General features: G+C 29.8%; 1 protein-coding gene across 7 annotated transcripts in view; it reads left to right on the forward strand.

The window, feature by feature from the left end:
- LOC143076250 (uncharacterized) overlaps positions 1-11779 on the forward strand; it is a 63300-nt gene extending 51521 nt beyond the window's left edge. For all 7 annotated transcript variants that reach the window (XM_076251979.1, XM_076251980.1, XM_076251981.1 and 4 more), the window contains 7 exons: positions 168-332; positions 3496-3611; positions 4240-4324; positions 4960-5055; positions 6134-6376; positions 8645-8730; positions 10354-11779. In XM_076251979.1, coding sequence (XP_076108094.1) covers positions 168-332; positions 3496-3611; positions 4240-4324; positions 4960-5055; positions 6134-6376; positions 8645-8730; positions 10354-10447 — 885 coding nt within the window. In that variant the 3' untranslated portion in view covers positions 10448-11779. The remainder of the gene's footprint in view (positions 1-167; positions 333-3495; positions 3612-4239; positions 4325-4959; positions 5056-6133; positions 6377-8644; positions 8731-10353) is intronic.
- The last annotated feature ends 555 nt before the right edge of the window (positions 11780-12334 follow it).

Genomic DNA, 12334 nt, shown 5'->3' on the forward strand with positions numbered 1-12334 from the left:
TTTTAAACTGAAGTACATGTCTAATATGATTTTAACTTGATAGTATGATTGAAAATAAAAATTGATTTGTTGGCATCATAACTTTTTCATTAAATAATGGATCTATTTGAACTTATAAAAATTGCTTTCAGATTTATTATAATTTGATTATTACTTTGTTTTATAAGGCTTCAAAATTAGAATACCTTAACCTTAGTCATAATCGGTTTGGTGAGGTAGCAGGACTTCTACTGGGACCAGCTATAGCAGAGAATACGACAATGAAAGAACTGGATATCAGTTGGAACAATATACGACGGAAAGGTGCTATGGCGCTAGGACAAGGTATTAAGGTAAACAAATGAGGTTTTTAGATTATTAAAATTTTTGGTGATTAGATTAATACATACCCAGGATAATTTGCTGATAAAATCTCAATTTTTACCCACAATTTTAGGATACTTGTGTATAATATAACATTTTGGTCATCCTTTAAAGCTCATTTAAGTTATAGTGTATACAAATTGTTCAAATTTTCACCATAAAACAAGATTATTCCTATGTTTAGCTGTATCTTTTGGCTGAGCATTATCTGAATTTTTATTATTTTAGATATTTAGGAGTCAGTAAATAACTTTTAATGCTAAACATGCTCTCTTTTTGTGATTTTAGTTTTTATATTGACTGGGGAAGATCATCTCCTACTTATGCAACATTTTTCAATTATTACAAGTACACACCCGTGATATCGCGGGTCCGTGACTGAATTAAAGTATATAACTATGCCTAAGCCTTATTTTAGCAATTGGTATTGTCATCTGATAAAGTCGTGTCGATTATAAGATACACAGTTTTCTCTGCTTTCAAATCTTTCTATTTGAACCCGTCGACCTGGAACTTATCAATTATTGGAAATATTAATTATTTGGAAAACAAAAGGTCCAGGCTATCCAGGAATGGGGTATTTTTTAATCAACAGCATTGTCCTATATTAGTTATCTTAGAAAGTCTTGCTGATTGCTGAATAAAGCTACAATAGGGAACAATTTGACAATGATTGAATTTAGTAGTGTCAGCCCTTTGATTATGACCCGTGTATATAGCAAAATCCTAAATACACCGTTTGGTGGTGCGCCTGTCCAATGCGAAACGTACAGATAAGGTAATAGCTAACAGGTGAATATACTATTGGTATCGGTATCGGATTAGACCCGGAACTTGTTAATTATTGGCAATATTAATTATGTGGAAAACAAAAGGGTCTGGAGTGGTGTAATTTTTAATCTACACCATTGTCCTATATTAGTTATATATAGAGTTGAATTCTTTGATTTGTCGTTTTTACCCGATGACGGCTGACAAATTGGACCTCGTAATTTTAGTATTATCATACCTGCCAACTTTCACGATTTAGGCGTGTATTACACGATTTTGACCCTTTGTCACGATTGCACGATCGTGATCGTGAAAAACCCTCTAAAACACGATTTTGTGAAAATCTACACGAAAAATATGATGGTTCCCGATTTTGAACTGTGTCCAAGGAAGACATTCGTGTTCAGCCAATCAAATTCTATGTTTCTCATGATCAAATTAATCAGCCAATCAAAAACGTTTTCTCTCAAGATAATTCTAGCATCCTAGATTTTGAACTTGTGTTGAATTTCTCTGTTTTTTTAAATTGTGAACATGGCAAATGGTTTTTCACCTGCAAGGAAGATCTTACACAGAATGAGATTGAAAGCTTGGCTGATTGACAAACTTCAATGATGCAGTACTACCATAAAGATAATAAATAGTAGTTTATTCACTAATTTATTGATATTACACTTGCTGTAACAAATGTTATTTATGTATTTTATTAAAATACCAAATTATTTAATGTACTATTCTTTATTTTTCACATGGACAAAACAAAAAAACCCACATGAGGAATCCCTTAAATGAGGGACTTCCCTTAGTCAAGGGGTCATTTTACTTCTGTGAAAAATAAAAATGAAAAATGTAGATTTTTATTTAACTTAAACAGTTAAAAATGGGAAATTCTGACATTATATTTAGAACTACTTTTCTAAATGTAGGGTCTAATTATTTTGAAAAATAAAGAAGATATACATGATATATTATGCCAAGAACATACCAAAATTCTTGGACATGTGTTGACCATAATATGAGGCAGGCATTACCTGTAAATGGGGACGAAGTCTGTATGAATTATTTTTTTGTAACTTAAATATTTGTGTAAAAAAAAAGAAACGGAAATACCGTAACGTTTCCGATTTTGGTTCTGTTGTTAGGGATTTCGTTGTGACGTTATTTAAATTATGACGTCATATGCAATGTAAACAAAGAAACGCTATCATCAGGTAACGTTTTTTCATATCAAGGAATTATTAAAAATTAAATTGGTATTGCGCGTTCCTTCCTATTTTATACTAGACTGATAAATATATATTTTACTCAAAGTTTCATACAAACGAGACCGGAAAAAGGAAGTACATTGTACATTTCTGCGCAGGTCCGGCATTTCAAAACACGACAAAAAATATTTGAACGATTTTGAGTTCATTAGTACAATGAAAAATTCGGGAAATTTTCCCGTATTTTTTTTTTTATTGAATTTTCTACTGTTATTGGGGACTCCGTCCCCATATTATACCAGATAGATCATAAGATGTATAATTCTTTGGGAAAAGTTTCTTCAAATAATATGAATATGTGCTAATTTTTACTGAAACAGTGGTTTTCAATGTCCTTACATTGAGGGGATACCCCTAGGTGTTGTTCCCAACCTGATAAAGGTCTTTCTTTGTGCATAATTTTAAATTGGAAAAGTCAACAATTATTTAATATCCTTACACATGAAATTAATTCCTGGTCTTGCAGCTACATGTTCATCTTTTCTACTGATATATAATAACTAGAATTATGCAAATAAACTTAAGAAAAAGGCATGTAAGCTCATCTTACAAATATGACAATTTTTCTTGACCACAAAACAGCACACGCAAAAAAGTCGTCGCAAAGAATTGTAACCTTTGAAATTGTTGTCGCGCACTAAAACCCCCATGGGCACTTTCAAAACTTGGCAGGTATGTATTATAGATAGTGCAGATTATCTAAATGCATGTATACTGTACTTCCATAGGGTTTAATTATTCATATTATTATATTTATTTTGTGTAGTAAAATAAAAAAAAACAGATTTAAAGAAATCTCAAAATGTAGATTATTGGACTACCCAAAGTTGTATAAAAAAAAAGAACATACAATTCACATCAGTGCAGGAAAATCTATGAACTCTTAAATTACTGTAGGAAAGATATGAACAAACAAGAAATATAAAGAAACAATTTTAGCCATAACGAAAAAAGCTTGCAGTTCTGGAAAGCAACATGTTGTTACAAAATCATGCCAACCTTCACTCTATTAATCCAAAAATTCAATTGTTATACTTGTAATATGAAAGAATTTGTTGTTTGGATTTGATATGATAAATTATTTTTTGTTTTTTAGAACAACGACTTTATGAAAAAGATGAATGTATCGTGGAATGGGTTTGGTGTGGAAGGTGCTATATCACTGTGTGATGCTTTAAAACATAACCAAGTCTTAGAAGAGCTTAATGTAATGTAAGTTTTTGAGGCTGTTCAAAACATTTGCATTACTTAGAAGTAAGTTGGAAAAAAAACTAATGAAAAAAAATCATAAAGAAATATTATACAATCAGCTGAATAGAAATTACAAAAAAAATAATAATTGTACAGAGCTGGTTTAATATGATTTTGAAAACTGCATTTTAGACAAAATATGTTTTTTAAATTATGCGAGTACTTTACACTGGAAACTGGGCAGATCGTTCCTCAGGAACTATATTAGTGGTAATGAGAAGTCGAAAAAAAAAAGACAAATTAAATGGTTCTCTGACAACACATTTTAAAGAATGATTATATAAAAGGTCTTCAAAACATGAAAGAATTACTCTTTTATGGGTCATCCACTACATTCGTGGAGTTTTTTATAATTTTTTAGTGTCGCCTATGTGTAAATGTGGGCAAATATTCTATATGGTCTCAGGACTGATGACATTTTTCCTTATAAAAGAATAAAATATACAAAACAGAGAAAACATTTTTTTCTTCTTCAAATTTTATTAATTAGTAACGGGAGAAAGTAAACTGACATTAGTTGACATGTAGAAATGACAAAATCTTTGTGATCCAGTCTGACAAACTTTACTGAACATCTGATGTTTTGCAGGAATTGCAGATTAACTACCGAAGCAGCTGTTTTAATAGGCAAAGGTCTGGCTGTTAATGAAACTACAGCTTTAAAAGTTATAAAGGTAAGTGTCAAGGTTATTGTGTCACTTTATCTAATCAACATATTTTCAGAAAATATTAATTCCTTAGTATTTATAATTAAAACCTACATTGTTGTGCAGTTCTAAGAAAATGGCCTGGTGCAAACTTTTTAATGAAAGTTTTTTTGTTGTTCAGATTCTTTTCACATATATCAATGATGATGAAAAGCCCAAGAACAAAAACAATGCTCACAACGTTAATATTTCTCACCAAATGCTGACTGATTTTTATAGAAACAATTTTCAAAGGAGATTTCAGGTATACATCTATATGAAAGCAATTCACAGACACAAACCAAAACAAAAAATTATAGGTACATATTCAAGTTGGACATTTTTTGATGTATTAAATGAGCAATTCGCAATAAAGAAAATTAATGTTATTTTATAGACTGAGAAAATTTTTGATTAAATTTTGATTGAAGATAGAAGATTTGATTTGATTGGATACATAATGCCAAAAAAAGATGAAACACTTTTAACTTTGATAGCATTATTAGAAATTCATTTAAATTTTGTATTGACATCATGGCATTTTTAGCAATCATTTGACTCGTTTAATTATTGAAATGCTTATTTGTACTTTTATCTAAAAGAAATTTTAATCTTTTTTTCAGATTGGTAAAAATCCTATGCAAAGTGCTGGATGTTATGGTATATGTGCAGCAATACTACGGAATCCTAATTGTGTTCTTGAAGAAATTAATTTTGAAGTAAGTTGTGTGGTATGTTATAGCATAGCACTCTATTCAAAGGTTGATGAAATCTATTATGTCTGTTTATGATTGGGAAATATTTGTGCTGCAGATGACTAGGGAAAAATCACAATTCTCTTTTCCTTAATTGAGTCATGAAACGAATTAAAATAACTTGAATTGCTAATGTATTTACAGATAATGACCAACATTGTGGGAACAATATGGGAGTATCAAATGCAATAATGTTAAAGAGTATCTGAATGTATGCATGATTTTGATAATATTTTTATACATAGTTCAAATATTTTTACAATTTAAAAACAGTATAATTGCTGTTTTCTCAGCAAAGAGTTCTTGCATTAAAATTAAAACAAAAACATCTGTGTAACTAGCAGTTGTTTCTCTTATTCTGAAAAGAAAAAAATCCAAATGAAAATGAATAATCCTCAATATGTCTACCATCTTCAAAAAAATGTCACTGAACTAGTATATATATTTGTTTAGGGGCCAGCTGAAGGACACCTCCGGGTGCGGGAATTTTCGCTGCATTGAAGACCTGTTGGCGACCTTCTGCTGTTGTCTTCTCTATGGTCGGGTTGTTGTCTCTTTGACACATTCCCCATTTCCATTCTCAATTTTATGTTCAAATATGATATAAATATGTCATTCAGTTGAATATATGATTAAGTTTTGCCAGTTGTATCTGTATGAAGAGACCCTCATTATGACCCAGACTTCCTTAAGATATTTATACAGTTACTTGTTTTTGTACTGGCAAATAATGACTTATCTCCCTTCTTTTGATATCTTAAACTGTTTTCTACACAATTTTAGATGGTCTGAATGAATTATAAATCCTCTTCTTTCAAAATTGTGTGAAGCATGATATTTATAAAGTTTATTTTTTTTTAATTTTAAACGGTCATTCTAGCAAAATATTGGACACAGCTACTCTCAATATTCTTGCAAGATAAATCTATAAATGATAATTGTTAAATATGCATGTTGAATCTTTTTACAGAAACATTTGATGTTTCCACCAATTTGTAAATGTAGTAAGATGTCATTTAATTCACAATTTGTTTTATTTCAGGATGTTCTAGTAAATAAAGACTTTGAAGAAATTTTTAAACAAGTGAAAGAACAATTACCAAATATCAAAATGAAACATGGTGGTATGGAGCCACCTCAGAAACCAAAGGCAAAAATACATCCAATGGTCAAATTAATGAACTATATTGAAAAGAACAATTTGAAATTAATAGACTTTTTTAGTCAGTTGGATAAGGATGGCAGTATGTGTATTTCATATGATGAGTTTGAACAGGGATTAGAGGTAAATATTATATGTATAAAGTGTGATAAAAGATGTACTAACAAAAATGTCAATCTCCAAGGTAAATTCATAAAACCAGACAAAACTAAACAATCATAAAAAAAAGATCACTGGGACAAAATTTGACCAAACAGCAAACTATGGATGTCCCATAAAAGAAACAAACGTGAAATATGTGGAATAAGATTTATTAAACTCCCAATTCATTACTTCTAAAGTATCCTTGTCTTTGAAATTCAAACACCTTTAAGTTACGAAACTTATAATCATCAACTTTTGAACTGCAAAACCACCTCTATATAAGATTTGATCTATGTTATAAAAAAAACCTTGAATTGATGTCCCTGTGAAGGGCATTTTTTTTTTATAGAATAAACCTATTTTAAAACACCACTTGTCTTATGGGACCATTTACTCGGTGCTCCCTCAAGTGGTCTCTAAAAACAAGTTTCACTGTACAAATCTGAAATAGGCCCACAACGGAAAAAATCTTGCATTTAGGATAGCAACAAGTAGACAGCAATTAAAATTCAAAGGTTTTTAGCAGAAAATAAGTTTTTTAACAGGGAAATGTTTTGTCAATTTCTTTTATCAGTAATCAAACTTAATTTTAATGATAACAAGATATAAGATGATGTGGTATAAGTGCCAATGAGACAACTCTCCATCCAAGAAAAGACAATCTAGCATTTATAAGGATTCATTAATAATTAGATACACCATTTGATTTTAAAAATTGTGTACTATGTAGTGTGCTAAGTCAGCTTTAGTACGAATATCCAGAGGATCCTCAGCATCATCTCAAAAGGTATTGTGTCCATTATCACTGATGAATCTTAATGTTGGTTTGATTGACGAGACTTAACATCACTTTTTGTCTTATAAATGTTGTTTTGAAGTAAATAACCATGATAACAGTTGTTAAAAAAAAGGGGGATATTTTTTTCAGCTGTTTCAGACAAAAAAAATTTTGGAAACTTGAAAAATTATTAGATATAATTTATAGGATTTTACTCCTTTATTAATGAGTTGAAAAAATCATTTTATTTTTTACATTTTAAAGTTTTTTAGTATGTTAGTGTTTGTTTGTTTTTATTGTCTACAATTCAGAAAGAAAGTAAATTGTTGTTCACACATATGTAAAATGATTTTGTATCACGATAAGTAAAATTGTTTTGGACTTAAAGATGTTTGTCATCACCTCTGATATATACCTGCATAATATAACATTTACCTCTGTTCTTGTTTTAACAAATTTGACAGTGTTTGCTACATGTATGTGTCTCAAATAAATATTGTAATGGCTTAAACAAATATTGTGAATTGTATACATAGCATTATGATTTTATTGTGTCACTAATTTACAAAATTGTATATAAGGACTGTTAATTTAGAAATTTATGTGATGTTTTATTATCTCGATTATTGCTAAAATGGCAAGGAGATATGAATTGAAAAATATGAAAACTAGAATTTCATTCATTGATAACGTTATTTGTACACGGGATGTATTGAAATCTCAATACATTTTAGTTGAATTTTTGTCCAAAAATTGAATAAAATATAAAATATTCTAAAATTTCTTACTTTACAGTGAAATCCATTATAAATTAAGTGTCGTTTTTCATTTTGATGATTTTGCTTCTTATATGAAATAATTTGAATTCATACGAACATTATTTTTTCACATTTATCAAAAGAAACATGTACAATTTTAAACATATTTTTTTATAATTTTATATTTTGCATGAAACAAAAAAAAAAGTACGAATAACACACAGGGATAAACCTATATATAATAGTTGTTCTAAATAGGGCATTTGTTAACAACTAGATACTGAGTGCAATAAAGAATTTGTTAATGTTAATAAAAAAAAGTACAAATAAAGAAAAACCTGTCTTGATCCTACATGGATACATACTTTTGACTCTGAACAAATGAGTCTTTACTCTTAGTAGTCCTAATCGTCACATCTTTGGCCAAAAAGCTTATACTGTTTTAGGTTTGAAAGTTATTGGTTTAATGTTCCAAATTTAGATTTGCTTAGAGATTGCCTTGTTATGTATATCTTATGATCTCAGATTTTAAATTATTTCTTTTTTGAATTTCTGCATGGGATCATCTAGTTTATTCATATTTTCATTTTGCAAGAGCTTATTTAATTTTCGTAGAATAGAGCATGAGAAAGATCATGATAATTGCATGTATACATGTCAAGCATGGTTGCAGTTGTAGATATAATGTATTGTTTTTTTTTTCTTTTTCAGGAAAATGGAATTAAACTAACGAAAGAGGAAATAGAACTTTTACTGGAGGAGCTTGATAGTGACGGGGATGGAGACATTAATTTTAGGTACTTAAGGCAAAAAAATGTCAGCTTATCCTTTCTTATACACTATCTCATTCATGTTTGAGGAATATTAAACAAATGATTGCCTCGGTGGCTGAGTGGCCTAAGTAGTTACTACTATAATCACTAGCCAGTCAACACTGAGATTGTGTGTTCGAACCCTGCTTGTGCGGGTGCACTCAACTCTAATCTTAATTGATTCGATTGTCAGTTTTCGTATCAAAGGTCGGTGGTTTTCTCCTGCCATTCTGGCTTCCTCCACCAAGAAAAACTGACCGCCACCAAATAGCCTAAATGCCGTGTTTAAAAGTGGCGTTAAAACACTGAAAAATCAATCAAATTAAACATATAAAACTAGATGAAGCTTGATCTAGTTTCTAAGTGTCAATTGTAAATGCTGGTTGAAATTATATTTGAAGGCCTCTGTAATGTTTAACATTTTCAAACTGGGGCTAGAAACTATTAAAAGATGGTTTGAATTTTAAAAACAATAAATTTTAGATTAGCAGCTGTATTAACTAGTTATAGTTACCTTTTGTTAGAGACTATTATAAGTTATATGGTTTGCTACTGACCCCCTACGGATCCATAGAGGGTTAGTAAAATTCAAAGGGGGTGAGGCCGCAGGGGTCAGTAGGGGGTCAGTAGTTAACCGTATAAAGAATTTATCGCACACTGGACTTTTTCTGCTGCGTTATGATAAAAATAAACAATGAATCACAACAACATTAATAGATGACGTCACCATTAAAGCGTCATGAACCCCCTATGAAATTTACTAACCCCCTACGGTCTCATAGGGGGTCACCACGTGACGGCGTTAAACCAATCACCCACGGTGCGATAAATTTGTTTTTAAAGCTAAGCACTTTTTTTAATTCAGAAGGTTTTGAATTATTTTAGTTGTTAGTTGCTCAGATTATTTGCTTTTAACCTCTTAAAGAGCTTTCCAACTTAGTTCCTTAAAACAATTTCTTAATTTATTGACGAGGGGGCCTCGGTGGCCAAGTGGTCTAAATACTAACTCTGTTTTTCTATAGAAGGTCATGTTTTTCTTTTGGAACTCAGACTTCCTCCACCATTAAAAACTGGGGGCCATGAAATAGCCCAAAGGCGGTACTTATAAGTGGCCTTAAAAACACACAAAATCAAATTAATTTATCAACAAAGAATTTAAGAAAAGAATTTTAATTCTGCTCTATGGTTGGGTTGTTGTCTCTTTGTCACATTCCCCATTTCCATTCTCAATTTTAATAATGTGAGTACCAAAAACCTTTGATTTATTCTGAGTTAATTATACCTGAAAACCATAGCAGTTCACTATCAGTAGTTTGAATCAGTGCTAGTAATTAAGAATTACACTTAATTAATTTGATGGGTCTAAATATAGAAATAAGAAGATGTGGTATGATTGCCAATGAGACAAATCTCAACAAGAGACCTAAATGTGATGCTTAAAAGTGGCGTTAAAACACCAAAAATCAAATCAACAAGAAACCAAATGACACAAAAATTAAAAACTATAGGTCACTTTATCATTAAACAATGAGCAAAGCCCATACTGTATAGCCAGGTGAAGTTTGTTTCCGGATTTTCTTTTATACTTGATTTTTTTATATTTTGTAGTGAGTTAGCCACAGGCCATACAGAATTCAAAGAAAGAACAGACAATATAAACACAATACTAACAGCATCGCAGCCTAGACCACTTACGACTTAGAGAGTGAAACCATCATTTATATACATTTATACTTGATTTGTCTATAGTTGCCATAATCTATGCAATCATAATTCAGTATATAAAACCTGTGATATGTATGTAAATTACCAGTGAGATACAGAAGAAGAAAAACAGAGAGGAAACATATTCTTTATTGAGATACAGAAAATATATTTGATAATTTTTGAAAATTGTAGCTTTGAAAAAAATATATACTTAATTATAAGGCAAATTTCTCTGTTGAATTAAATTTTTGAGAATATAGGATAAATGTACATTAGTCACAATCTGAATCATAACTGCAATATTCATACATCTAAGGATAAGTTTTAGCTCATTAAAGATGTTGTTCATGTTGAGTATTGTTGAGAATCAGCTACAATGAAATGTGATGCTTACACTTGACAGCAACACAAATTATTTAAGGTATAGGACAGTGCAAAACTCAGAAATCTAGGAAACCTCTTCAGTATTTTTTTTCTCCATAAAATAAGGGAGAGTTTTCAAAGACTTATTCATCCAGATTTAGGACAAACAAAAAAACTTTTACTCATGTATAAAAATTAAGAGATTAGGACAAAGTAAAATAAGTGCTGAAAAGATACTTAACACATATAGAAAAACACTCTCTATATCATTACTGTCAATACTGAGGTTGTGAGTTCCATACCCTGCAGTGGCAGGTGCATTTTTACTCCAATCTTTATTGACTGGTTGCTACCAAAGTTTGTGGTAATAATCAGGCACCACCAATAAGAATTTGCTGTCTCGAAATAGCTGGTACTGGCATTTAATATAAAAAAAACAATCAGCCATATATATATTAGGAACATTATAATGAAAGAATCAAATCGTGATCTCAATGTCTTGCTTATTGTTAATTGATTCATATCTCAGTCTTGGTCTCAGAGAATTGTAATTTTTGGCGATTTTTTTTTCATACAAGTTGATTATTTTTACACTAGAAATGTAAAGAAAATATATGACATTAGATTTGTTTTTACTTTGAAAATATAGTTTCATCGGATTATAACTAGATATCCTTCAAGATGGCATATTTTGGTCACTATTTGTACTGTAATATGCATAGTTAAGATTATAGTTTTGATTTTTTTGAAAGAGAAGGAGATATTTATATTACTGTAATCTGACACAAGAATTAAAAGTTTGTTTTGGATTTTTCATTAATTCAAGATGGCATTATTTTATTCTTATATGGAATATGAATGTAAAAAGATCAAATGATTTGAAGATGATGAATAACAACAAACAAGCAGTGCCTTATTTTTGTTGTTGTTAATTTTAATTGTAAGAATTAAACATGTTCTTGAACCAGAATTGTTATCTGATGTCTTTCCTATAACTTGAATTCATATCCATCCTTGTATATTATATGCTCTGTGATAAGTTATTTTTATGATTTTAATGGATGACCATTCCAAAAGCTAAGTAAAACTTACCTTTGTTATATAGTGTTAATGTTAAAGATATACTTATATAGCTTATCTGAAAAAATAAATAAAGATGTCTTTCTTAACTTTTTTTAAAATTTTTTTTTTGATAAACAAAATACATTTATCTAATAACTAATGTTTATATGATTCTTAAAATAAATAATGCTTTTATTATTCATAATTTAGCATTTTAACATTTTTTCATTGTGAGTATTTTTAATAAATCTTGCTTTTCACAAGCCAACTTCAAGGTTTTGATAAGATGGAGCAGTACCTATCTTTCATATTCAGCATCAGAATAAAATAAAACTCATATTGGAATTGAAAAATAGATTTTAATTATATATTAAAGCTAATATTTGTTTTTTTTTCTTCTACTAGTGTGATTGTCTATTTGTTATGTACATTTGTATATTGATAACTTAAATTCTAC

Source organism: Mytilus galloprovincialis, chromosome 5 (assembly GCF_965363235.1).
Source record: "Mytilus galloprovincialis chromosome 5, xbMytGall1.hap1.1, whole genome shotgun sequence".
Lineage (NCBI taxonomy): Eukaryota > Metazoa > Mollusca > Bivalvia > Mytilida > Mytilidae > Mytilus > Mytilus galloprovincialis.